General features: G+C 40.7%; 5 protein-coding genes across 7 annotated transcripts; 2 read left to right on the top strand and 3 right to left on the bottom strand.

The window, feature by feature from the left end:
- Positions 1 to 696: 696 nt before the first annotated feature.
- On the bottom strand, positions 697 to 5,632 carry cfap91 (cilia and flagella associated protein 91). 2 transcript variants are annotated; one of them, XM_037488319.2, is made up of 17 exons: positions 5,441 to 5,632; positions 5,242 to 5,343; positions 4,756 to 4,913; positions 4,577 to 4,657; positions 4,334 to 4,390; positions 4,041 to 4,225; positions 3,697 to 3,874; positions 3,258 to 3,415; positions 2,960 to 3,136; positions 2,733 to 2,860; positions 2,548 to 2,652; positions 2,386 to 2,457; positions 2,085 to 2,231; positions 1,783 to 2,004; positions 1,504 to 1,652; positions 1,318 to 1,409; positions 697 to 1,179 (listed from the first exon to the last, which is right to left on the bottom strand). In XM_037488319.2, the coding sequence occupies exons 3-17, from the start codon at positions 4,887 to 4,889 to the stop codon at positions 1,001 to 1,003; spliced, it is 2,064 nt and encodes a 687-aa protein (XP_037344216.2). In that variant the 5' UTR covers positions 4,890 to 4,913; positions 5,242 to 5,343; positions 5,441 to 5,632; the 3' UTR covers positions 697 to 1,000. The 2 variants fall into 2 exon arrangements, with proteins under 2 accessions (XP_037344216.2, XP_037344215.2); XM_037488318.2 differs by having other exon boundaries at positions 5,242 to 5,318.
- Positions 5,633 to 7,271: 1,639 nt separating this feature from the next.
- Positions 7,272 to 10,947, top strand: si:ch211-214p13.9 (cell surface glycoprotein CD200 receptor 1-A). The gene is made up of 6 exons (XM_037488328.2): positions 7,272 to 7,894; positions 9,299 to 9,604; positions 9,744 to 10,007; positions 10,173 to 10,269; positions 10,359 to 10,401; positions 10,494 to 10,947. The coding sequence occupies exons 1-6, from the start codon at positions 7,825 to 7,827 to the stop codon at positions 10,581 to 10,583; spliced, it is 870 nt and encodes a 289-aa protein (XP_037344225.1). The 5' UTR covers positions 7,272 to 7,824; the 3' UTR covers positions 10,584 to 10,947.
- Positions 10,948 to 11,066: 119 nt separating this feature from the next.
- On the bottom strand, positions 11,067 to 14,642 carry si:ch211-214p13.7 (uncharacterized). The gene is made up of 5 exons (XM_037488335.2): positions 14,568 to 14,642; positions 13,935 to 14,077; positions 13,278 to 13,297; positions 13,148 to 13,173; positions 11,067 to 12,815 (listed from the first exon to the last, which is right to left on the bottom strand). The coding sequence occupies exons 2-5, from the start codon at positions 13,952 to 13,954 to the stop codon at positions 12,627 to 12,629; spliced, it is 255 nt and encodes an 84-aa protein (XP_037344232.1). The 5' UTR covers positions 13,955 to 14,077; positions 14,568 to 14,642; the 3' UTR covers positions 11,067 to 12,626.
- Positions 14,643 to 14,940: 298 nt separating this feature from the next.
- Positions 14,941 to 17,062, top strand: si:ch211-214p13.8 (B- and T-lymphocyte attenuator). Its single transcript, XM_037488329.2, has 6 exons — positions 14,941 to 15,052; positions 15,491 to 15,823; positions 15,934 to 15,972; positions 16,059 to 16,187; positions 16,261 to 16,313; positions 16,848 to 17,062. Exons 1-6 carry the CDS (start codon positions 14,977 to 14,979, stop codon positions 17,046 to 17,048), a joined length of 831 nt encoding a protein of 276 aa, XP_037344226.2. The 5' UTR covers positions 14,941 to 14,976; the 3' UTR covers positions 17,049 to 17,062.
- A 2,198-nt stretch (positions 17,063 to 19,260) lies between these two features.
- On the bottom strand, positions 19,261 to 26,226 carry zgc:113337 (uncharacterized protein LOC503741 homolog). Of its 2 annotated transcripts, none has more exons than XM_037489392.2 (7): positions 26,029 to 26,225; positions 25,512 to 25,618; positions 25,073 to 25,393; positions 24,144 to 24,473; positions 22,019 to 22,303; positions 21,707 to 21,808; positions 19,261 to 20,839 (listed from the first exon to the last, which is right to left on the bottom strand). In XM_037489392.2, the coding sequence occupies exons 2-7, from the start codon at positions 25,591 to 25,593 to the stop codon at positions 20,832 to 20,834; spliced, it is 1,128 nt and encodes a 375-aa protein (XP_037345289.2). In that variant the 5' UTR covers positions 25,594 to 25,618; positions 26,029 to 26,225; the 3' UTR covers positions 19,261 to 20,831. The 2 variants fall into 2 exon arrangements, with proteins under 2 accessions (XP_037345289.2, XP_037345290.2); XM_037489393.2 differs by lacking the exon at positions 19,261 to 20,839 and adding an exon at positions 20,882 to 21,233 and having other exon boundaries at positions 26,029 to 26,226.
- Between the last annotated feature and the right edge of the window lie 60 nt (positions 26,227 to 26,286).

Below are 26,286 nucleotides of genomic sequence, written 5' to 3'. Positions count from 1 at the left end.
TATACTAGTAAAATATAATAATAATATACTGTAGTTGCATTTGAAGTCAGCTGCTGGTAGTAAGTGATGAACCAGAGTTACCACACAACTCTGTGGTTCCTCTCAACTATACAATTATTTTTAGTTTTTCAGCGGATTGATTGTGTGAATTTGAGTGTGTGTCCTGCATGTGTTTTGTTCATTCCAGCTGTCATTGTTGACATATTGCGCAGTAGCAGGCAACAGTTTGCAAGCTCCTTGCAAAATGCGATTCTATTTTGGGGCGATGCAACGCTGTCGTCAACAACTCAAAAAACAAAGCAACATGACTCTTTGTCAATAATGTCAAGTAAAAAAGAGTTTTCTGACATTTGCTTTGGCTGGCGAGAAGTCACAAGTCGGAAAAAGTCCAGCTCCGTCTGCGTCCCTTGCTGCATTTATGACAATTGCAAGCACTAATTAGATTAGAGAGCTAAATTATCGGACCGATCACTGCCACTCCCAACTTGTGTGTCACCATCAGGCACTTTATGCCACAACAGGAGAGGAGTGCATTACAATTCACGCCATTTATATGCTATTTCACTATAAAGTACACTACCTTTAAACCTGTACCTGTAAATAAACCACTGCATTAATCAGTCTCTCTGCCAAACGGGGGCCCTGAAATAACCTCTGATTTCTGTTAATTAAAATGATGCGTGCTTCATTCTGGTAGTGGAAAGGAATCAATTTATTAAGGGTGCAACAATACAAACTGCCACCGGTCTTAGACCATAAGCATCAGCCTTAGAAATATCTCTACTATAATGTATACTATATCCAGGCCTTCTATCAGGCACACAGTACCCAGATAGAAATAGAGCTTGTACTTGGACCCTGTCAAAAAGGTGCGACTATACTGCACATTCTAGATAGTTCTAACAATCAAAAGACTGAATAGTAATAGTAATGATGAACAACAAATGTAGGTATCAGACTGAATTTTCACACAATATTCTTTATATATACATTTGTTTGATTAGTTTTCTTCCCCTTCTCCTGCTCCACTTGGCTGATCATTTCCTCGGTTGGAGGATCTTTCAGAGGGGCCGGTCAACAGGGAAGTCCCGGGAGAATTAGGAAGGATCCCAGAACACTCAGCGGCTCCCTGAATGATGCTCCGAGCTGCCTGCAGGTGTCTAAGCTGCCTCTGGTGCACTGGGGGAAAGAATTCCCACGGTTGGACCAGTGGGCAAAGTTATAATTTAACATTATCATTCAATCATAACTTATTGTTAAGGGAACTGGGGGGGGGGGGGGGTGTCCTAAAACAGTGAGAAAAAAAATCTCCCAAACCTCTTTGCCTGACAGCGATCTTCTCAACCTCTGGGATAAGGAAACTGTACATCAACTCCGACACAATCTCCTCTGACTGAAGACGGTTTCGGCTACTCACAAAAACACAAGTGATTTTGTTCATCATCACTTCTTCTGAATTTCCTGAATATAAAACCTTAGCCGACATGCTGAGGTATCCATTACCTTTCCTCCACGGCATAAGCGATGTCGTTGACCTCCTTTGCCCTTCTGTGGATATCCTCTCGGGCCTTCGTATCAGCTGTCTGCTCCACGATCCCTAGGATGATGTCCTCCAAATACAAATCCACAGTTTTCTGGTGCACTCGCACCACCTGTTACGTTACACACACAAATGTGACGCGTTAAACAAGTGCAACCCACACAAACATACGTATTATTATTATTATTATTATAAGTATATCTTTTGCACACTGGTAGCTAACAAATGACACATGTACGGACTTGTCTAAAGATCTCATCTTCTTCTCTGCGTCTGCGCTCCTCCATCTGTCTCCTCCCACTCTCCTCAGCCTCTCGTAGGCGACGGTCTCGCTCCGCCAGCAGTGTGAAGGCATGGATCCTGCGCTCTTCCTGGAGATGAATCAGCTCCTTGGACAAGGTGTCAAATAGGGGTTCAAGATCGGCACCCACCATTCTGGCCTGGGAGGCCTCCTTCTGGGAAGTCTGGGAGGGGAGAGAGATGGCACGATAATATTTTGGGGAATTGTTCGGATAAGGTACGTGGATGTGCCTATGTTTCTCACCTTGTGTCTGTGCTTGTCCATCTGTGCTTTAAGGTTCATTACGAGCTCTTTGTCAGCATTCAGTAGCTGTTGCTCCTCTCCCTGCAGGGCGTGGACTGTCCTCAGTTCCCGAATGAGCTCCAGATTGTTCTCCTTTCCCTTAAACATCTGAAAGAAACACAGAAGCCAATGAATAGAGAGTAAATGGAGTCCTTACAATTTAGGAAAAGGCACACATTTCTTTAGGCACACACACACACACACACACACACACACACACACACACACACACACACACACACACACACACACACACACAGACCTTGTTTTGGACACTTCTTCCTCTCAGTAGTTTCTGCAAGCTGATGACTGCGAGCTCCGTCTCCTCATCCCCCTACAGCGGCAACCATGAACGAGTTGACATTAAATGGAAACATGTAGGATGAGCACGGTCAGTGTCAATTGTCAAAAGACATTTGCTGACCTCTGGTGGCTCCTCCACTCTCGGAGTGACAGGACGAGCAACCGGCTTCAACTTAACAAGATAACGGGAAGACTTCTTAGCCTCTTTCTCCTCTGCAATCACGGCCTGTGGACCAACAGTAAAGAATCCTCTTCTTTATAGAATGTAATGTAAAGCTCGATGAACACATTTCTTGTCTTCCTTACTTTGTATTTTTCCAGCAGTTCTACTTCTTTGCTTCCGGGTGGACGGATCACACTCTTGATCGGTTTATCTACTTTCCCCAATGACTTGAAGACTGAGGCAGAGAGTCCTGCTTCTATCTCCTGCAAACCTGGGGGGTTGTATGAATGACAAGAAGTTTCAAGATACCGTGGAAATAAAAGGATATGGTAGCTTCTGAGATGCTTTAATGAAACACGAGGATTCACACCTTCATATGTGTTCAAGTAGTGGCTTTTCATCTCATTGTTGGAGGTGTTGCTGTTGGAGAATGGATCCCTGCGGCTCCGAGGGGCACGTTTCTGAATATTTGTATAGTTTTTGACACTGCTAAGTTGCTCTATCTCCCCCTCAACATTTCTCCTCTTAGCTTCCAGTTTTCTCAGCGCTACACACAAAATAAACATTAAAAAAAGAAGAGATAGATGGGAAGGAATTTAACAAAAAGCCTTGAATGATGCATTCGTGATTGGCATACGATGTTCGAGCAGAGCAAGCAGTTGTCTTACACCTGACGTAGTCATTGTGAATCTTTTGTAGCTTGGTCTCTTTGTCCTTTTGGTGCTTGGCATATATGTGGTTGAGTCTCTCGTTTGTGACTTCTTTCTGGGCCCCATCTCTTTGCCTCAAGAGTTCCTTCAGCACAGTGAGACGAGCCTCTTGCAACCTGGTCGCCAGGGTTTAAGAAAAACAAAGAGCATGACAGAACGTGCTATGGCAAATGCTTACGACATAACTGCAATGTTTCTAAAACATGAGCACTTTTGATAAAAATGATGATGCAGTGTTTTCAGTTGATTTAATGGTGTTAGCTAACACAATTTAGCCAACGGGTAAATGCTAAAAGGTGGCTGAAACATTTTAGGCAAGTAGTGGCTTTTTTTCTATTTATATATTTTACAGTTGGAAATAAAAAGTTAAATAAAATAGTGCTTGGGGTGCACTTACTTCTGGATTTCTCCTTCTCTGAAAGCCCACTCTTTGACTTCCATCTCCTCCATCATCCGTCTCCGTTTGTCAAGCTGACTAAGGTCATCCAATGGAGGAAGGGTGGCCTCCCAAGCTCGTTTGGCCCGTGCTCGCTCTATCATTTCCACTTCTGCCAGGCCTGCAGGCAGACCACAACCTGGGGGGGGGAATTGTCATCGGGAGGGCTTAATAAGATGTATTGGTCGGCTTAGTATGAGACACTAAAGGGGCAAGTAGACTAATGACCAGGTGGATACCGATGGACTACTTCGCTGACTACCATTGGGACAGGTAAATACAGATCTTAATAGTTGATCCTTTACCCCAAGTCAAGGAGGCCAGTTGCAAGAGTTCTGACGGAGATGTCCCAGGTTGCACTGCATACTCGGGGCTGTACGGGTCTGTCTGTGTTTCGCTCTCCCTGTAGTCTGTCTGGACACCAACAGTGACGTGGCTGGGCTGTTCGGAATGCTCTGCATTCTCTCCACCAGAAGATACGAAATGTTTTCTAAGGAAACACAATCAAAGGAGCCCCCCCCCCCCCTTTAACAGCTAAATGACACAACAAGATTTGGCTGGAAAATGAAGAAGCGTCATTCACCATTGTGGTACTTACTTAGGCAACGCAAAAATTGCATCCGGTGGAGTCTGCTGTGAAAAAGGAATCAGGGGCCTAGATGAAACAGAATGTAACACCTCATCAGAGACACGGCCCATATGTCAAGTGGAAAATGTGGGAGAATGGTGGCTAGCATTCATAATGCCATGTCTAGGAAACTACTGCATGATTAATTTAATATGTTTGTATTCCACGCTGGTCACAGTGGTGAATGACTGAGTGTGGACACGCTAATCGCACCGTTTAAAGTATTTCCAGCGATCAGCTCCGGTCACCTGGCACTCGTCCCTTTTCAACCACGGCTGAGCATTTGGAATAACCCTGTTAAGGAGATAACGTCGTAGGAGCCGGTGAATATCAGAAATGTTAGTTAACCTGGAACAAACACTGCTCGTTAGAATGGTGTCTGTTCGTGTTACCCGTCCAGCTGCTGCAATGCCTCCATGCGATGCCCCTCGTGACCTCGCCAGCGGCGCTCAATGGAGGCTGGTACTGGGTCTCTGGTGTCCAGCTGAACGGTATACCGTGGATGGTGGGACAGTTCACTGAACATGGACCCAAAATTGATCAGTCTCTTCTAAAAAAAAAATGCAGAAAGAAAAATAGTCAGTCAATGCATTTTATATTCAGCCCGTTTCTTTTTTTCTCATGTGTAAACGGGAGCAACTAAAAAATGGGTGGAAAGTGCAGAGACAAACAGAAAGTGGGTCAATTGTGTTTTTTAGTTTAGTTTTGTGGTGTGCAATTAAATACATTCATTTAACTCAGTGCAATACACGCTTGCTTTGTAGGCTCTAGTTTTATACGCGAGTCATCTTAAAACAAACAATACATTGGTGAAGTGTGACTTTTTGTTAGCAACAAAACCACTATGTTGCTTCGGGACAAATGTCGACGGAACTCACCGTTCGGTCGTTAGACGCATGTCCTCTGAGATGGCACCTGGCGTGGTCTACCTCAGATGACACCGTGTAAACAGGATCTGTGGTGGAAACCCTTCAGTCACTCTAATGTCAGCCAAACGAGATAAGCCCAATGAGCTCGCGCTAGCTAACGTTAGCTGCTAGCACATTTGTAATGGGTAAATTAGCATTTAACACTTACCATACAAGTGGTCATAAAGACGTTGGTCCCTCACAACTTTGGAGGAATGGTTTTTCTTAGGAGTCGTGTGGGTGACGGATAAGCTCATTTTCTGATTTTGATTAAAACAAACGAATGTCTGTTCCACAGCGATACCCCCGAGCTGTGTGTTACTCGAGGTAACCATGGTGACGGTAAACTCAAGGGTTCTGAAGTAAGAGCTGTTTTCATTTTCTGCTCAAAACATCGTGCAGTTGAAAATAAGCCTCTACAAATGACGACCTGGTGCACTAAATGTCGGTTTTATTCTGGGTTTAAACATTTCAGAAGTGATATTTTCAAACAAACAAAATATTTAAAATGTGATTTATGTTTTATGAGTACATCTTTATACATTATTTATATTCCCATTCTTAGAATTAAATAATAACTCCAATGATATAAAATGTTTGAGATGACAGTGGTTTCATGTGTACATCTTGCATATGTTAACATTTTAACCCAGTACGCAGAAAAGTCTCAACTAGTCCTACAAACTCAAAGATGTTGTTATTTCCACTAAACCAGGAGATGGTATGTGTACTTATCCTGCTGTGGCGTTTGTAAATGTATTTTACTTTCTCACCAGAGTCGTCCAAATGTACATCATGTAGATATATTTTGAGTTTGACAACAACAGGAAGTGTGTTTTATCTGGCAGACACACTCACAGAGTCACACATGTACACACAGCATGTTTTTATTTTTATTTAGGATTTGAGGAACACGACTGACCAAAGCAACATTTTTCGCAGCTGAAAGCTTTGTGCAATCCTTGGTGAAGCTAGTATTAGTGCCAAGTGTGCCAGCTCAGAGTCAGCTGAATGTCATTTCTGCAAATATCACTTCCTCACATTTGTGTCAGTGCTGTTTTTGAATTCCTCAAACTATCAGCTGTAGGTTTTATGAAGAAGTTCAACCAAGTGCTCGCCGACTTGTGAGTGAAGGGGGAAGAATTGAAGTTCTTTTCAGAGATCGTTTGCATCTTAATGTTAATTATCACCATTAAGAACAGAGTGAGAGAACACTGAACAAAGGAAAACGTTGAGTTTTAATAGGACATCTGCAGCAGCTAATACCAGTGCGTCTCTTTAACCACAGACTATGCGTTGAGCTCGCAGATAACATGCACACAATCAGCATTGTCAGTTTTAATCTCTGATCTGCAAACCCAGGATGGAGTCAGCGCCGCTGCATTGTTTAACCGTTGTTTTTTAAGATGCTCTTGTGCCTACAAGAAACCACAACATAATTAAACTCAGCACAAATAATCTCTTCTCAATAATAACCTTATGTTCATTGATCAGATTATTATCCCCAACCTAGCTTTAAGTCAAAGAACAACCTTCGAATCCAAACTTTTTCAGTTCGTCATCTCACTGACTGTAAATCTGATTTAAAGCCAGACGTGTGGCACAATGACAGACAAACCTTTCGACATCACGTGTTGTCATGTGAAGAAGATTTGAAGAGGAACTGCTGGTTCTGTGATGCCAAATAATTGAATGATGAAGCATTAATCAAATTCAAAGACTATAAGTCTATGTTTTCATTTGTACTTTATTTACATTTTAAATAAATTTTATATATATAATATTTTATTCCATACTATTAATTACATTTCTATTTTCCACATACAGATAATAAACACATGTCATTGTGATGACCCCTGTATCAGGATTTGGATTGGTAAACTTTTATTTTATTATTTTATTTAGTGATACATACAAATACAACCTAGAATGATATCAATTAGTTAATCAAAGACCGTGTTAATATTTGAACGGGCCCCGGGCCACTTTGTACTTAAAAAGTTGGGCCCCAAGGTAAAAAAGGTTAAGAACCCCTGGTCTATGGTATTATACAAAAACAATGTACAGTAATGTACAGGCTTTGCAACGTTGTCTTTCTCAGTGTACACAAATACTGCTTTGAAAGATGGTGACTACAGCAAGAAAGGAAACCGGTATCTCGTCAGACGTCATCCTGTGGGGGAAAAAATAGCAGATGTTTGAGTGGAAAGCGGTTTGGAGCGGGGGGAAGAGAAAGATGAAGGAAGGAATAAGTGAGTCACATGTCCTCTATATTTTTTCATCATCAGGAGTGACAAGGACGTTCTGTTCGCCTGGATGGGGTGAAATACTCACTTTAAAACTTTAGAAAGAGAGGGAGAGAGAGAGAGAGAAAGAGAGAGAGAGACAGAGAGATTGACAGAGTGGGGTAAATAGTAGTCCTGGGGACTTACTTTGATGTCACTTTAGTCAGAGTTCAAGCCTGAGGATTCAGTTAGAGACTGCTTTAGAGGTGAGAGGTGCTTTCCTCACTGGCGCTGCTAGTTGCCAGAAGACCCTGAAGACAAAAAGCCAATGAGGGACACGATGTGGATCTATGCAGTGTTTACCTTCTTATTATCCGAAGCATGGAGCATGGATGAAGGTTTGAACATGTCCTCATTTTAGCATTTTATATTATTTGTTGTATAACTAACTTTTTGTTTTTTGATAGTGTTCAAATGCGTAATTTGTGCCTCTTCATAGACTACTATATGAATGTTGTGTGAGCGCATATATCTGAATTTAATTTAAACTGTGTACACCCATAATGATATAGTTAATTACTGTATATTCCATGAAATCTTTGTAATATCTGAATTGAATTTGAGTGGTAAAGTGTAGGTGGATCAACGCTTTGTGTTTTCTTTTAGATTGTCTGTGGTGTGACTCACACAGACAAACTGACACTATTTTCCTAAGTGGAAATCGTGGTCTCCGATCAGGGTAATCCCATAATGGACATTTTCTCCACTCTGTCGGAACAACCGAGATTGTTGTGGTTTTGCGCATTATAGACAGACACATAGAAATGAAACTACTTTTTTACTTTTTTCTGTTTAGATTTTCCTTCCTTCAGCTACTGTTTTTTGTGTTTACAAAGTACTGCATTGTCTGCCACAGCTGTCTGTTGATCAGGTCACACCAGTTTCCACCAAATATTACAGTTATTTCTCTCCTGACAAAACCTTTCTGAACAAATCACTAACTGCTGATGTCTGTTTTTACTAACGTTTTCCTCACATTCACTTCAATCTCTCGCAGGAACTAATCAAAGCACCTCTGTGAAGCCCAGCATAGTTTATGGTAAACACATTGTCCCCTTTTCACGCCAGCTTTTTTTCAGTACAAGTAAAATCATATATATATATGCCTGTAAATTGAAGTAATACTAATGGCACGCAAAGATGAAAATCATTCTTTTCCCAATCATATTTTGATACTAAGCGCTTCTTTTTGTTGAAATATGTTCAAAGTCAATAAACTGCTCTGGCAGAAGTTATAGCCGAGCAAGAAAGCAAGTACTAGTCATCTTTTTTTGTGTTTTTTTCTGCAGAATGCTGTTATGTAATATATGGGATTTACCAAATGTTTTTCCACTTTGGTGGACTGATTTAATGTTTTTCTCATTCAGTAGCTCTGAGAATACATGTTTGTATCTTTTAACTTCTGCCACGTTTATTGGTTTGAATTTCTTTTGAAAGGAATCTATAATAAAAATGAATTGCTCTAAAAATATCAAAAGTTAAAGCATATTCCTCATAGTATTGGGATATTTTATTGTCGATAAGATTAATTCTATAACTGTGTGATGCTGATGCCTAAAGTCTTATCTGTGTTGCATACTAATTGTAATTTGTTCAGGTATTTATTTATCCCTCGTAGAAATCTGGTATATTAAGACATGCAAAATGTGTATAGAATAAATACAAAACACAAACACCACATCTTTACCATCATTGCCCCAATATGTGCATTAAATCATATACTTGTCCCTTTTTGTTTTCAGTTGTCAGCTATGTAGCCTTCAACCAGGGGAGTGAAGTTAACCTGACATGCATCAATGAGACGAGGAAGGAGGTGCTGTTTGTTTCCTGGAACATAGAATTTAAAAACAAAAGAATATGTCGAATAAGTTTTATCGATGGCAGAAGTGATGATTTATGCAAGGATGGCAAATCACTCTGGAACACATCCAGTGGCTTGTCCTACCTTCACATCCCGAACATCTCAGAAACCGACGAGGGGCAATACAAGTGTGAGTCGGTTTACACCGGAGGAAATGACCATCATGTCATTCATGTGGCTATCACAGGTAGGACATTTTCCTTGTTAAGATTTATGTTAAGGGTTGGGCAATCGATAAATTAATAAAACATCAGTTTCTGTTTTACTTGTCGAGCTGTGTATTCGGTAAGTAACCCATGTCTCCCGTTTTGTCTTCCCTGGCCCAGTTCCTCCAAGTGTATCGGCCTGGATATACCATAAAGACAACAAGGTGGTTGCAGTGTGCAAGGCTGAAAGAGGAAAACCTGCTGCCAACATCAGCTGGAATCATATGGAAAACGTTTCATCTGTACAAAGTGGCTCAAATGGATATTTTACTGTAGAAAGTCGCCTGGAGCTCCTCGAGGGAATGAACACAGAAAACCTGAGCTGTGCCATCAGCCACCCAAGCTGGGAAAGGATAAGGATAATCGTACCGAAACTCCAAAAAGGTTAGGTTTTAGCAGTGTGGATAGTGTGACGAAAGAATGTAAGCTGTGAGGTTGTATATTTCAAGTTGTTTTATTACGTTATGTGGCATTGTAGTCGTTGTGAGACGTTATGTGCTATTGATATTCTGCAGATAATGAACGAACCTCTTCCCTCTCTCACCGCAGGTCATTCCCTATGGCTGTATGCCCTTATTGTTGGGCTAATTATTGTGATTTCAGCAGGACTTTTGGTTTTTGCACAAAAGAAAATAATACCATTCAGGTGAGACTTTACATTTGAAACCAATGCCTTACATAGACTAATTTTTATAATGAACCACTCAGCTTGTTGATGTATCCGCTTGTTACCAGGCGATGCCAGCAGTCCAACCTCACACAATCCAAATCTCCACCGGTAGGTCATTCTCTATGTCTGCAGTTTGTAGTTCTGTGTGTTTCACTGAACATCTTTGAGTTTTGTGCCTGACACTTTTGTGGTTATTACAGGCAGAAGATGTGGAGGAAGTGGAGCCCTACGCCAGCTATGTTCAACGTGTGAACTCTATCTATAACTCATCTGCAGATCTGTTCACATAAAATCCTGCACATGCATTGCACTTGATTCTTTGTGATATACTGAGGGTTGAGAAACTGAGATATAGTCGCGTAAGAGGAGAGCGAGATGAAGGGTTTTCCGATAAATGAAGGAAATCTTTCAGTTTAAAGTCTGCCCCAACAGATCTCTTGACTGCTGGATCAGGCCACATATCTGATGTCAACCACCGAGTGCACTGCACAGACAGCCCACTCCTCTCGGTGTGTGGGCGTGTTGCTGAACTGCCTCCAGCCGGGCTCAGGACAGCAAGACTGCAGAACTGATGTAATTATTGAACTTATGGCCTGCAATTAAATTATCATAATTGTCCTTATCAATGTAAGATATTTTTTGGTAAACTGTAAAGAGATGCTCACTCTTTAGCAGGTTACAGCTTTGGACAACTTAATAAAATTCCTATCAAAGAACAGAGTAAAATTGCCTCAAGATAATGCGGACAAAATGTTGTGAGGCATTCGTGTAATGTATAATTATGTAATTCTGTGTATTTAACAGACGTTGGAACATGCTGGTTCCATTTTAACACAATTAAGAACAACACTAAAAAAACAGTACAAATTAACCAGTACAGGATGTCGGTTTTAGCTTTTTTTTTCAATATGATTCAAGATGACGTTGCTATCCATTGCAGGGAACTGACACTTAGACAAACATCCACCTTTTGGTTCAGCACTCATTTAATTTGATTTGGAGAAAAAGGACTATTCTGCCATCTATTGGTGGAGATAAGAACACACGCTGACCTATTATCATCATCACAGCCTCAAAGCCGAGGTTTGAAGGGCTGTGTTTAAGATCCTGAACATTTCTGAAAATATATAGTGAATTACAGTCTACCTGAGCAGAGGGGGAATTTCGTCGCCCCCCTTCTGCTTGTTTTCTTCACACAGCTGCTTTGGCTACTACTCTTGTGTGGGTGTTACAGCTGACAATGCTGGAGGCGATACACCCACCCCACCCCCCGAGGGGAATGCTGTTTCCTCTGATGCTTGCGATGTTATCGCTGTAAGGTGTTAGCCGATGTTGAGAGCTGTTAAGAGGCCATTTAAATGCTCTTAGTGCTGTATTTTGCATGTTGAAGAGTATATTAATAACATGTACCCATGTGTCTACATGTACATGAAGAGCAATTACGCTTGATGTAACAATTGCCCTGATAAACGTGCACTGAGAGTCTTCTGCAATTCAATTGTTGGCTACAGCAACTGTAATGTTGCTCAACATCAAAACTTAATTACTATAGTTTAATACGTTGAACGCAAAAGAGAAAACTACTAAATACATTTCTGTCCACAGAATATTATACACTTAGTTTTCATCTTGTCTATTTCTCCTGAACCCATTGACAGTATTTGTTATTAAATGTACTATAGAACCATACTGGTTTGAGGTTTGACCGTAATGGAGATTGTTGCCATTATTTCTTAGTGATTCAGTTGATTAATACAACTGAATAATGCACAAGTGTGGCCAAAGGGGTTTTATTAATGGTAACCTATCAATGAAAACACACTTGCAGTAAATTAGACCATTTTTAATATTTCATATATATCACATCTTTAGGTATATACAGGCATTTAAAAAATGCTTGACAAAAGCTTTAAATATCCATGGTTGTTACACCTGGAGTGCAGTTTTTCTCAGGAGCAATGTTAAAAATATGCACAACCTCTTAGCAGATCAACGTGTTTGTTGTGGACACAGTTGTATACAATTTACAGTCTTACTGTCGATACAGAGCAAACTTTTATCTGCATTGAAAAATTAGTGACAGCAGATCTGTTTAAGTATAAAGGTTTGACACATGACTTGATGTGGAGCAAGTTGGTCTTCTTAATGAAGAAACACAACTGTTTTCTCAGTATCGTTTCCTCCACCTCCCGCCGCTGAATGTGTCACTCTGTTCGCTGCCACAGTTTCTTCACTGAAGATCATGATTTGATTAACAGAAGCTTTATCCTGTTTCTGGTATCTACAAGTCCCGCATCTTGCAATAGTTCTAAAGAACTTCCTCTTGCTTCTGTTTATCCCATGAGCACGTAATCTTCTGCACCTTCGTCTTTGGATGAACATTCAGAAACAGGTGCGGATGGAAGTGGTGCTGGGACGTTAACTGTGGCATAGTCACAATCATCTTCAGAGCTGGTTCTGGTTCTACTGGGTCCTTTGGCTTTGCCGTGGTCAATCGAGGCGTACGTCACATCCTCCTGAGGCTGTCGTGAGATAGTACAAAGAGTGAGATTCAATTCCTCAACATATTTAACGTCACACATCAGTATCTATCCATTTTATAGCTAGTTAACAAAGGAGTTACTTTTTCGAAGCGGTGCGAGTCGTGGTTATAACTTCCTGTTACTGACATTTTTCTTTTACAACAGAGGGCTCACATGAATGTTCACCCAGAATGCAAATCCAACGAGGCAGCACCTCGGACTATCGTAAAAGCACAGGAACACCCCTATGTCGCATGAAAAACTGGAGCTGATAACTACCAAGGTTTACACTCAACAAAAATAGACTCATCAGTGACAGGGGGCAGGACTACCTTGTTGTGTGCTCTGCTGTTTCCATCTGCAAGATTAAATGTAAATATATAACACATGCAACAATGTATGGAAATTAGCAGGAAGTCTGTATGCTTAAGATTATGAACATTATGATGAATGTACTTTTACCTTTCCTGTTCTTCTTTTTCCTGATGTGAGAAAAATGAAGAATGAAAAAGGCAATACAGAGCATTGAACAGAACAACAAAACCCATTAGTGTGGGATAAATAAACTTAGTAATGGTTACTTCACTGAGCTGGGTATAATGTATGTTACACCATAACAATTATCTCAAAATACATATCAATTTATATACAATGACAACAACTTTTTAGGGGCTGTCAAGTAAATGCTACCCCACAGTAGCATTTACTTGACAGTTTAAAAGTCATCTGGGCTGCAACAGGAAACTCTTCAGATATTTAACCCACAGCACTTCAGCAACTATTTCAGCAACTAACAGCAAGGCCATGCTTCTAGATTAACATCAACGTGATACAAACTGTTAAATACTGTCAATTCTTTTAACTTTGACACTGAGACTGCCCTTTACAGCACTATTTCCTCTTTGAAGCAAATGCAGAAGCTGCTTGACGTTCGTATAGTACGTGTTTTTAGCTCATAATACTATAACACTTTTATTTACTTCCATCAGTCTCATTGTAGGTTTTCAGTATACACAGCACTTCCAGGAAATCGTTGAAACATATATAACACTTGCTGAAAAATTGCTGTCAGGTATACGATATGCCTTCTGCTATGTGCATCTCAGGATGATCACCTACCTTGACATGCAATTTCCCATGATGTGGTCACGGAGTGTAGATGTTCAAACTGAATCTTTGTGGTGGTAGGTTAAAGTGCTTGTTTGCCAACCCAAAGCCTGACACTTTTAAAGACACTCACTCATCACTGTGCTGCACATGGGCTGCAGAGAGAGAGAGAGAGAGAGAGAGAGAGAGAGAGAGAGAGAGAGAGAGAGAGAGAGAGAGAGAGAGAGAGAGAGAGAGAGAGAGGCGGAAGGGGAGGGAGGTGGGTATAAGACAACAGCCTTTTGTTTGCCTATACACACACACACACACGCACACGCACACACACACGCACGCACGCACACACACACACACACACACACACACACACACACACACACACACACACAAACAAACAAACATATTCAAATACACACACCAACTTTTACATGTTACATTATCACAATAAGAACTCTTGGATGATTTGCATGACTATGCAAATCCTGGTGAAGAAAAATATGAGGAAGTAACTGTCATTACTCATTCCAGTTTACGTTACAAATTGCCTCTTTGTGAAAAGACCGTTAAAATTATAATGATGATCATTCGCTGAAATTTCCTTAAAATCAAAAAGCCGTTTTGGAAGGTCTATAAAACAACTCAACTGACCTAGTTTTGATGATTTCATCTGTGAAATATCGGATGTTTGGTATTCCATGTATTGAATTGCAGTAGCTGCTGACATGTGATCCACTAGAGGACAGTGCTGGAGCAGCATGAGTGATACTCAAACTACTGACCTCCAGTACTGTACAGAAATGTAAAACGTCATTTGGTTACATAAAAAAAATATATATTTCTATCAAATAATCCTTTACACATGTGAGGAAATAATGATTCATGTATATCAAATTGTCTCCTGAGTCTTTTCAGGAAAACTTATATATAACTTCATATATATACATATATACATGCACGGTTGTCTTAGAAAACATGCACGAGAGAAGGAAGTGACGAGCACGTACAAGTGAAACAAGCACATGCAGTAACTGGTTTTGGATTCTCCGTAAGGTGCAAGATGTCACGCACCAATCTCCGGACATTATGCTTTTATATAACATTTACATTTATCTACATCTTTGGCAAAAGTCAAGGTAAGCCTTAATGTGTTATGGTGTAATTTCAAAAGGGCACGAGGGAATATCATCATGTGAGAAAAGCGTCAGATAGCATTATTTAGTAAATAGGTATCATAGCTATCATTGTGCAACTATGTAAGTACAAAAGAAGAAGTCGGCAGGTTTGTGAACGAGGCGTTAAAAGTATGTTTTAGAGGGACTTAAATTCATAAAGCGATCAAGAAAAAAATATACTTAAAAAGGAAATTGGTGTGCAAAGAAAATGGTAATGTAATAATTAAACAAATAATTATATAAATTGTCTCTAGATTTGCATTTTGTAATTGTAATTATGTTTATCGCACAACAGAATAATTGTGATTACAATCATCAAAGATGTTGATGTTAATGATTGAAGGCAAACCACTAACACTGATCTTTGGGGGAAATTTCGGGGATTTTTTTTTTTTTTAGACGTGTCTCCTTGTGAAGTTGAGCTGATGGTCCGTAACGGCAGAACATTGAAAACTGCCCCACAGCTACCCGTGACAGTCCGGTGTCCTGTCCAACACTGTGGAGAATCAGTAAATGTCACTTGGTGTAAACTGCTCAACACAACCGAATGTGAACCCATTCATTTCACAGGAAACTCAGAAATAAGACAGAGTGACAAGCGCGATGAGAAAAAACTGATCTCATATTTGACTTTCACACGGATTTCCATTCATGACAACGGCCTGTATAGATGTACTTTTAAGGCATACAAGTATGAGTTAATCAGTCACGCCATCAACATCTCAGTTTCAGGTAGGCAGTTTTTGCTCTGTGCCAAAACATAGATTTAGATATTTTAAAATCAGGTACGAATTACACAAATAGATATACAGTATATATTTATATCCTCTAATATGTTACAGATTCAAACCAGGGGGTAAACATCTCTGACTATGATGCAGGTAAGAAACTTTATTTGTTAAACTACACCCCTGCATACATTTTATTGGCTAAAGACTGCATCTATGTGGTTCTTCTTCTTGTGTAGATGAGCCACACAGCCCAGCTGATGATGAGGATGAGCCTTCTGTTCCCTACTTTTACATCTGTTTTACCATTACCGTTCTGCTTTTCACACTGACGGCGTTATGGTTCCTGAGTTTTTGCGGCTGGAAACGTAAGAACATTTACACGTGCTCACAGTCGACCACGGCAACGCCTCCAGACTTAACCAAACTTTTTTTTTTCAGCATTTGTTATAAGTCTCACACCTGTGATCCTCACAGAGGGACAGGCGATGCAGGTAATGTATTTCAGAAAAATAAACTTTAAAGCTTTCTTTCTGACAATTGGAGAAGATGGACACCGGCAATGTCAATAGGTCATAGCCAGTTTGATTGTCCCAGCGTCTCTAAATCCCACTAATTGACACCTTTATATAATGTACATGTTTGGTTTATCCAGATTACCAGCAACTACATTTGTGGTAGTAACTGCGTCTGGCCATGCAGTAGTCCAGCATCATGTAAAAAAACGTGCAATTTTAATATTTTTGTGCTTTCTGTTGTATGACTTAAACCAACAATCTATAGTCCAATGCAGGGGTCCACACCAAAGAAAGAATGAATATATATTTTTTTGTCATGACTTTTCTGAAAAATGTTCAGATGGTATCTGGAGAATGGTATTTATCTTTAACCAGCCATTGCAAAGTGCCACACTATACTATTATCAGTACTTAAGCTATCTACAAAAGAGTGAGATCAAAGTACGTTTTGTGTAAGTTTGAGTGGGATGGAAACGTTTTAACAATCAACACATTGTTTTGGTGTCACAGTCCACTCACGTGGTACCCGACCTGCCCGTGGAGAGCGCTCCATCTACTCGTGCGCCGTGTTACACCGGCTCTCAAAGTGCTGCAGAAAGGCCACTACCACCGCCTCCCCCGACGGGCCCTGGGAACATGCCAGACAGAAGTCAAGTTGCGGACCGTGTAGTGTATGCTGTTGTCAACCACAGACAGAGTGCTGAGAACTGAATAAAAACGCTGCATAAGCTGCCTTTACGAGTTGAGTGTGTTCGGGTCTCTCACGTTTGACAAATGCAGATCAGAAAATGTACATGAGTGTGCGGTTTATGTCATGGAACATGGGGCCAAGACGTCAAGCGATTGACCTCAGTGCGAAGGAGGTGAACGGAAGAGGCTCGTGGTCACACAGATGAACGGTACCTACGTCACCTTAACCCCGTGTCAAGGCTGGTGGGTGCAGGCGGATGCAGGACTCAGACACAGTGTTCAAACAAAAGTACCTTTTAATAAACCCAAAATCCAGAAGTCCAAAATCAAAACCTCCAACAGGGAAAAACAAGGACAAGACCACGCTAAGACAATGTTCCAACAATGCCACCAACAACATGCAAACAAGCAATGACGCGACAAGATACAGGAGACTGACAGGGCTTAAATACACAAGGGAATGAAAGTGCGTGCAAACTTAATGAATCTTGTATTTTATCCCTTTTTCTGTCAACATAGCCCTCAGTGGATTTTTACAGCCCGCAACGGAAAAGTAGTACCCGTCAACCTCACCGGTGGGGTTTGATCTTCGAAAGTGCAGCAGGTCAAAGATCGAAAGATTTCTTGAAATAGTTTGTGGTGGCACACGGCTCACCTCTGCCGAGCCAACGCTTACGTTCTGAGGCCTTGTAGTTCGAGCAGGGGTCTCATCATTATGGTGGTCACACATTAGGCAAATCATAAACTTATAGAAGTAGGGCGTGGTGATCCTCAAGCCTTTTGGCTTATTATCCCTTACATCAGATATGTCAAGGCCTTGAGTTTGACATGTCTGCCATAGACTGACAGCAATGATGTGCAGTAAATAAAACTTCTGGCAGGTAAACACAAGATATGTCATCTGTAATCTGATCAGATTACAAAATTGAGAACAAAAAATGAGGTCAGGCCAGCTCTGCTTACACATCCCCAAATGTCATATCACTGGACATCATGCTGATGACATAATTCCGTTTCCTTTAGATGATTGGGCCCCGTTCCTTATGGTTTAATCCGTTTAAAGATGCTCACTTTCATGTTTGTTACAGAACTCTCCCTGGAATTCACACTGAAGAGAGGAATGTGGAAAGTGGATTGAGTTCATCTCAACAGCGATGTCTGGCAGTTAGTGACCACATGACCAAGTTCTGACCAAGTTCTTCAGGCTTTCTCTCTTTCTTGAACCAATTCACACTCGCTCTTCCTCCCGCATGATATAAAAATGTTTAGATCAAGCCTGAGGTCACTTTGACATGTAAATCATCTGAAAAAGAATAGAGGTGATTCTACCCCAAATCTCCCAAAAACACACCCTATTTCATGCCTTAAGTGATAAAAACATAATGAAGCACCCGGGCTTATAGTTATTAGATAAGTGGATCAGTTGAGATTTGTGATAGAAATCAAATCAAAAACTTTTATGAACAGTGAGACTTTTGGCAACAGTTTTAGCTTCAACATAACATTCTAAATTTCACTTTAATAGAGAGAAACAGAAAGTGAGCAGTCAGGGTCTTCGGGTTTGGTTCAAGGACACTATGAAGGAGCAGAGTGGCTGATTTGGAAGTTTAACCAGCACCAGATGCTTGAATGTGCTATTAGTGGGTCGTGTGATTTACACCCACAATATTGAACATCAATTACCACAGCTTTATATTTACACTCATTCTTACAATAATTTGCCTGGTTGTAATGAATAAATGCAGAAAGCAATGTCACACATCTTTCATTAGAACAAAGGAGGTAAGCATTGCATCTTCAAGGAATAGATTTCAAACTCTCTGAGTGTGTAAATTAACTTTTAAAACTTATGGGGACACACTCACATGTATTGTATCAATCTACAAACCAATCTGTGATTATTGTGTGTGTGGTCTACAGCACTGGAGCTCGGAAAACTAATTCCATGTAGGAGGGCCATGGTACCATGTTTTTATTTTGATTAACCAACTAGCTGATTGAGTTCATGGGTTGTGTTTTACCCTAGAGTGTATTGTACATCAGCACAAGTGGTGTGTGCTGCAGGCTCAGGGATTGAATGTGTATCTGTGTTTTTCTGCGCTGCGAGGTCCATCGTAATCCATCTGGCGCGGGATGAAAAAGGCACCCAAAAATGAGCATCTGGCAGCAAGGTTCACAAAGGAATTTTGTGTTTTTCTGAAGTACAAAGCTCAACTGAAACAGAAAGACAGAGTGGCGACGCAAGATTTTAATTGGATAAAGTTTCAAAAATTCAAATATTTATTTTCATATATTTGTTACAATCATTACATACACTTTACGTTGTCAATCATTATGCATCATTTCATTTTTGTCTCCTTTGACGTGACTCTCAACAAATGTTTTGAAATACATTGACAATTATTCTAATGTAAGCTCTGAACTTTAAACCCTTGCTAAAGTTTTGTTAATGGTGCGGAATGTGATGAGCCCGACTGAAGCAATAAGTTTGAAATCTGATAACCAGCATGTCATTCATTCATATGCTTTGATATGCAAGAATATTTCAGCATCAAGCTTATATTGTTGTGTACAGACGCAAATATGATATAATATTTAGGTGCCACTTTGATCCAGAGCAAAGTATGAATGGCATTTAAACAATTTCAAACCCATGATCCAATTCTTCAAACCCCAACCTGTTGACTCGCACTCACATTTTCACACACATGAGTTTCCCTCACGCTGCGCTGTAGACATGTAGCAGGACATGCATTCCTTTCAGGGGCACCAGAAGGGTTTCTGTTTTGCTTCTGCAGGAAATTGATTCAAGCTACTTGACCACAGAATTCAACCCCTAAGGCATGAGCGCCCACACACACACGCACGCACACACACACATCGGAACACGTAGAAGAGTATGCAATAGATATTACACAAACAATACTTAAGTATGCCGTCTTCTGAGTTGAACAAGACCTCCTCCAGCTTTGGAAATATACAGGAGTTGTTACTTAAAGGCTAAGGCTCAGCATGTGCTTCATTTCTGTTCTATTTAATTAAAAACATTGCAACAAAGAATAGACCTCCACAATATTAGTTTGTCAGGGAACTAATGTAACTAAGATGTGAGTTTTAATTGAAATAACCATTTACTAATTCACTGGAAAAGAAGGTTTTTACAACTTTACTGAAAACTGGGGTAAACAGGACATTTGTTGAGGAGGGATTTCAGCTGTGTAATAAATGACTGTGCTTATGTTCTCGTCCTGGTGCGTCCTGTAGCTCATAGTGAGTTTTTGTTAAGCGCTTTTGGATATAAAGGTAGGGCCATGCTACATTAGACTGGCTATACATATAATGGTTGTTATATAATGAGTTTGTTGTTGGTTTTTGTTTTCTTATCGGATCTGTTGAATAAGGAAAATACAATTTTACCACACATCTGTATCCAGGAAAAAGGTGGACAAAGAGGGAAGTATTTAAAGGACAATTTTGGACTTTAACTTGCTATTGGGTGTGTCGTGGAGACTGGGCCATCGACTCAATCACTTACAGAGTCAGAGAGAAACTGTTTCCCTGATGACTTAATGTGTGTGCAGTTTGGAGATGATGTAAGAGTCAGCGACAGTATAACATACATAATGCACAGTTTTCATTCATAAATAGGATATCCAATAGATGTGTGTCAGAATGTCTTCCCTTTGTGCCAAGATGATGATGATGATGATGACGATGATGATCATGAAGCAGGGAAACAATTCTGCAAAGTTGGCTTTGAGAAACACTGCCCCTTCTTATCAGTCTCTGGTCTCATCTGAGACATTAATCAGCTAAAAAAAAATACATGGAGAGTAATGACACAAATAAAAGAATGAATTATACATGTTTTAATATATCACAAGTATTATTGTGAATAACACAATTTCAAATCCAACTTAGAGTAGCATATGACAGCACAACAACAATAATGAGCATCCCAAAATATTCAGATGCAAACTTGAAACCGTTTGACTGCTATGAAAGAAAAACACGAGATATCACATCTGCACTTTCACATAGTGTTGAGCCACTATTATGCGCCTCTATAGTTTATAAACGATTGTGTCTCAGCTGGAGTGATGAGGTCTATAGTTAAAGCATTTTAGCAATTGTGATGATTTTTCAACATAAAACCCCTATTGTAGTAAAAGGAGGCAGCGGGAGAGGGGTTTCCTGTTTAGAGATCTGAGGGAAAATAGAAGAATAATAGAGTAGAATCCCAATTTAATGTCCATCGTTTTTCTTCTTGCAGACAGAAAACATTGATTGAGCATGCGAATAAAATGCAGATGGGGTGCAATTAAAAAAATCTGATAAACAAAATATTATGTCATTTGAATAATACAACAGTTTTTTATTTGGTTTATCATTTTTGTTGAAAACAGCTGCTTGTTGCAACTAAAAGGCTCAGTAGAGCTGAACTGGACACCCGAATTAGATGAACTATAGATTTAGCTTCGTGCTAATATTACAGCAATTTCGAAATCTCTCCTTTCTTTCAGCAAATGTTAATATATTTGATTTTATTGATCTTCAAATGACTTTCAAACAATATCACAGTGGCAAATCTATACATTTTAAGTTAAATTGCCCAAAGACTGTAGACTCAAAATGTAACAATTGGCAGGATAATTTGTTCATGAGGTATGTGATCTCACCTTCTTTGTGCAAGAAACACTTCCAAAGGCAGAAGCAGAGGGACATGACCAGCAGGGAAGCCGCCGTAGTGACAGAGATCAAGATGGTGAGAGCCGTCCCAACTAGGAGGGAGAAAAACAGTCAATGATCAGCATTCATATTGCTTTGCAAATGTTCAATATGCCCTTTACAGCCCCCAACAACCTTGGCTTTCTTAGGAATTCTTAGTAGGCTTTTTTTTGCAGAGAGATCTCAAGGGATGGTGGCATCCAGAACTTAAGCGTATGCCAGAAAAAAAAAAACAAGGCAAAAGTTCACTGAAACCTGCTCACTTTTAGTGTTCATGGATACAGCAATCGGTGACTCGAGCCCTTTGTGGTGCACCAAGCATTTGATGGACACGTCTTTCAGCAGCCCCGATTGGACAGTCAGCGTACTGATGACCAGAGTGGTCCCGTCGCCCTGCGGGAGCAGTGTTGTCACGGGGGGGCCCATGGTGCGGTTATCCCGTTCCACGTTCCACACGATCTCTGCTGGGGGCCGCGACACCGAGGTGCAGTTGGCTTCGATCACACCGGGAGAGGTGGTTTTGTAGCTCACCTGAGGTTTGGGCAGCACTGGGAGAAATACACAGAAGAAACTATAACCATCAAAACACACTTTAATGTGTGTAAAGTGTCTGAATTACAAAAGAGAGAAAACTAGCATCACGTGAACAATCAAACCTTAAGGAAGACAAGCACACATAGGAAATTGTTATTTATTCTAGAAATGTGCCATTCACACTCAGTGTAGTTTGTTTTGTACATGTGAAAGGGCATCTTTGGGAAAATTGCTAAGATGATACCTGAGACCTTTAAACCTTGAAGCCCTCGGATCAGGGAGGAATGTGAATTCCTCTACTTCTCCGTTCCATAACTCAATCTTTAGCTGTTTTCAATTTTCTGGGAATGAGCAAAGAATGTGATCCACTGGAACCAAGATTATTTTGTTGGCAAGAAGACGTTCAGCCACAGATAGTCAGCAGATTCCCAGACAGATATTATAGTTTCAGCATCTTCTCAGAGTTCTATTTAGTGAGCTTCACCCACCATTGCTCTGGATTGTATCTCATTTCCACAACAGGAAAAATCTTTATAATAATCCACATGATAAAGACCCTTCAAGCGAGACCAAGCAAGTTGTCTGTTATCAAAAATAAAACTCCACAGACTTTCCTCACTGTGTTGCCACATATTCGTGTGATCATGTTCTGTAAGGTCATCATCTACTACTGTTTCATTTTGACTGAATCTAAATGTAAATGTTGTGAGTAGTCAGCACATGTGAGAGTGGGAGTAAAGCAGGAAGGCATCACATCATCGGGGGGGTGGGATGAGGGACGGAAGACTACATGACATAAGTACATAACAAGAAAAAAACTAAACATGAATGCTAATCATGCTTCACTAATCACGCCTACTGTACTGTACAGCTCAATTTCACACAAAAGCACGTTTGTTTTTTGAGATAACTGAGAGAGAGAAAGGGAGCAGGAGAAAATGAGCAAAGAGACGGACAAAGCACAGAAGGAATCTCTGTCTGCAGCTAACACTGACGCAGTCATGCATCCGGACCTCCCTCCCTGCCTCCATCATTCTTTCGAGCGCTCCGTTCTTCACGCGGACACACTGTTCTGTGTCTGTGTGTTAACAAATCAACCGACAGCTTGGCCTCGCATTGCCATGAAGAAAATTCAGCAGCTACAAATCGTGAGAAGAAAAAGAATAACATTCCTGTCTAAATCCCAAGGGTACCTGTGTCTGACTCCATCATTTCTCCCTCAAGATCCTCTCCTCCCAGCTCACACTCAGAGTCACTCATTACTGAACCCCTGCAAAAGTGTCTCCTTTATCAACACTTACTTACTTACTGAAAACGACAGATTCTACCAGTGAGTCCCTTTGTGATGTCCCTTTTGTAGAACAAAGCAGCATAGGATAGATGACTGTAATAACACCAAACAGATCAATATATCTGCCCTCAATGTCAGATTTTATCAGCCTGACCTTAGAGATGGAGATGGAGATGAGTTTGTCCAGAATATACTTTAACTTCATGGTTTTCTAGACGACTCATTCATTCAAGGGATGCCTCAACAACCATCAACCTGATATGTATTTTCTGAGTAAAGGATGGATTCTCTTATATTTTTGGAAAAACTAATATGAGTGGTCAAAAGTCTGAGTAAGTCAGATCAAATGTCGAGCAATTCCTGTAAAACGTCATTTTACAAACGTATAATTCAGGAAGACCTTATTCCAATGTCCCCTCAGACTTTATAACACAAGTATTGACAGACAGCATCCATCTTGTACTCAACCTGCTCTTCCCTCGAGTTTCTGTGCGGTCCATACTTTGATAAAATGTAACTTTAGATAATCATCAATAATGGGAGCAGGGTAAAAAGAAGTTTACCGTAGGTGACGAGGCAAACTGTGGACATCTTGGGTCCGTCCGAATGTGTGTTGTACAGGCATGTGTAGCAGCCCTCGTCCTGGTTAGAGACCGGCTGGATGGTGAGCTGACTATCTGACAGGGAGGCACTCAGCCAGACTCTCCCCTGGAACGGTGGCTCTATCATGGGGTCGCTGCGCTTCGCGAAGGAAGCCACCTCTGTGGAGTCCCCTTTTGCTGACGTCTGTTTCCATGTGACCTGTTGAACCTTCTCAGGCAAAGCGTAGGAGCACGACAGGGAGGCCTTCTTGCCACTCACTGCTGTCTTGTTACTTTCACCCATGACTTGAGCTGCGAATAAGAAAAGAATGACGGGTGGGAAGAGTGGACATTAGGAAAAAAAACAGGCCGATGATAAAATTCTGAAATAAGAGGAGGCCAAACACAAACCAGTCACATGAATCCAGTACAGCTGTTTCTGCTTAGAAAAATAAGCCCTCCTTCTCCTTCTGCCCACACTGCTCTATATTAGAGCTGAGCTTCTGAGAGCTAAAGGGTGGTTACATATTTCCTAGTAAAGCTCGTGGATGCTTTTTCCAACTGGTTCAAGACCTTCTTAATTGTGTCATAACAGCTGAGACACTTAATGTAATTTATCACAAGCTAAAAAATACCTCATGTTTCATCTAAACCTCTCCTGTTACGGTTAAATATATGTCGAAGACCCGTGTCTTGATTTTGCTTCAGCCCTACATTTTGAGATCTAGGCCCACTTGTAACAGCACATGGCTGGAGAACCAAGAACCTACCCCCTGATAGTCAATTGCTCTAAATAGGCACCAACAATACTAGATATTCATCTTGTCTATAACTGTTTACTGTTTTTCTTTTGTAGAAACTAAACCCTTGTGAACAAACTCAAAGTTGCATTCAGCAGAGGTCTCACTCACCGGTAACCGTGAGGCACGTCAGTCCCTGCTTTGACCCAGAAGGATTCATGTCAAAGATGCAGGTGTAGCAGCCTTCATCACGGAAACCCACCCTGCGGATGGTGATGGCTGAGGAGTCTTTAGGGGAAGAGGCGAGCTCCACGTGCTGCTGTCCGCTCACGCTGTCTCTGTTGCCGGGTTGGTAGGTCAGCAGGGTCTGGTTTTTGACATCCAGCCAGCGCACCTGCCTCAGAAACTCACCTCGTTCCCTCGAGACACTGCAAGTAAGAGTGAAGGGCTTCTCTACCGGAGCTTCCAAACGCTCTGGTGCTGTTACCCTGCCTGAAAACCCCGCCAAAATAACTTTAGATATATATTATATAAATATATAAGAATATCATTATAATATGTTAAAGTTAACATTTTCCAATGTGAGTTGTCTTGAGAATGACAGACTCACCCTGGAGTCTTTCCACCATCAGCAGGAGTAAACACACTTGTAGACCTTTCCTATAGGAGGACTGCATCATCTTCTTCTTCATCACTCATTTACCAGCAAGAGCGGTACTGAGAATTTCATAAGAAACAGTCAGCTCCAATGTAAACTTAAACTCAGTTTTTTTTCCCTTCAGTTTTATAGAACTGGTTGTCCCACAGTGTTACAGGAATAACTTTGAAGGGTCTGTTTTTCCCTTAGTCCGCGAGAGATCTCTAGATGCGGCCAACACAGTCACTGCATAAAACACCCAGAGAACTATTTAGTGGAATGCAAAGGAAAATAAATCATTAAGTGCTACAAAAATATAGTTCAATATCCTACATAGGAAGCTACACATACGCAAAATAGATTTTTAAAAAGTTCTGTGCCAACAAGCATTTTATTCAAATAATACCAGTGACAGCAATAAGTATTTTTGTCTTGGACTGTTTTTTATCTCCTTTGTCACATAAACTTTGACATAAATGATGACACTTACCTCTACTTGTCCTGATGCAAACGGTAAAAGTCAACAGTCGAAGATGTTCTACCTCTGCAACATCTTGTACATCCTTACAACCCGGCAGTCTATCGAAACATCACTCCAGACCAAGCGATTAACTATTTTTATACTCGTCTGTTTTCTATTCTGCGCTTCTTCGGCACAATGAACACGGGCCGGCAGCAGCTCCTTTAGTTTAGTGGATGCAGAGCGATTAAGGCCACAGCGCAGATTGATTGACAGCGCCCCCCAGTG

The sequence above is a fragment of the Pungitius pungitius genome, chromosome 10 (assembly GCF_949316345.1).
Source record: "Pungitius pungitius chromosome 10, fPunPun2.1, whole genome shotgun sequence".
In the NCBI taxonomy this organism is placed as follows: Eukaryota; Metazoa; Chordata; class Actinopteri; order Perciformes; family Gasterosteidae; genus Pungitius; species Pungitius pungitius.
Note: the sequence above shows the minus strand (reverse complement) of the source record. Positions and strands in the feature narration are given on the sequence as shown.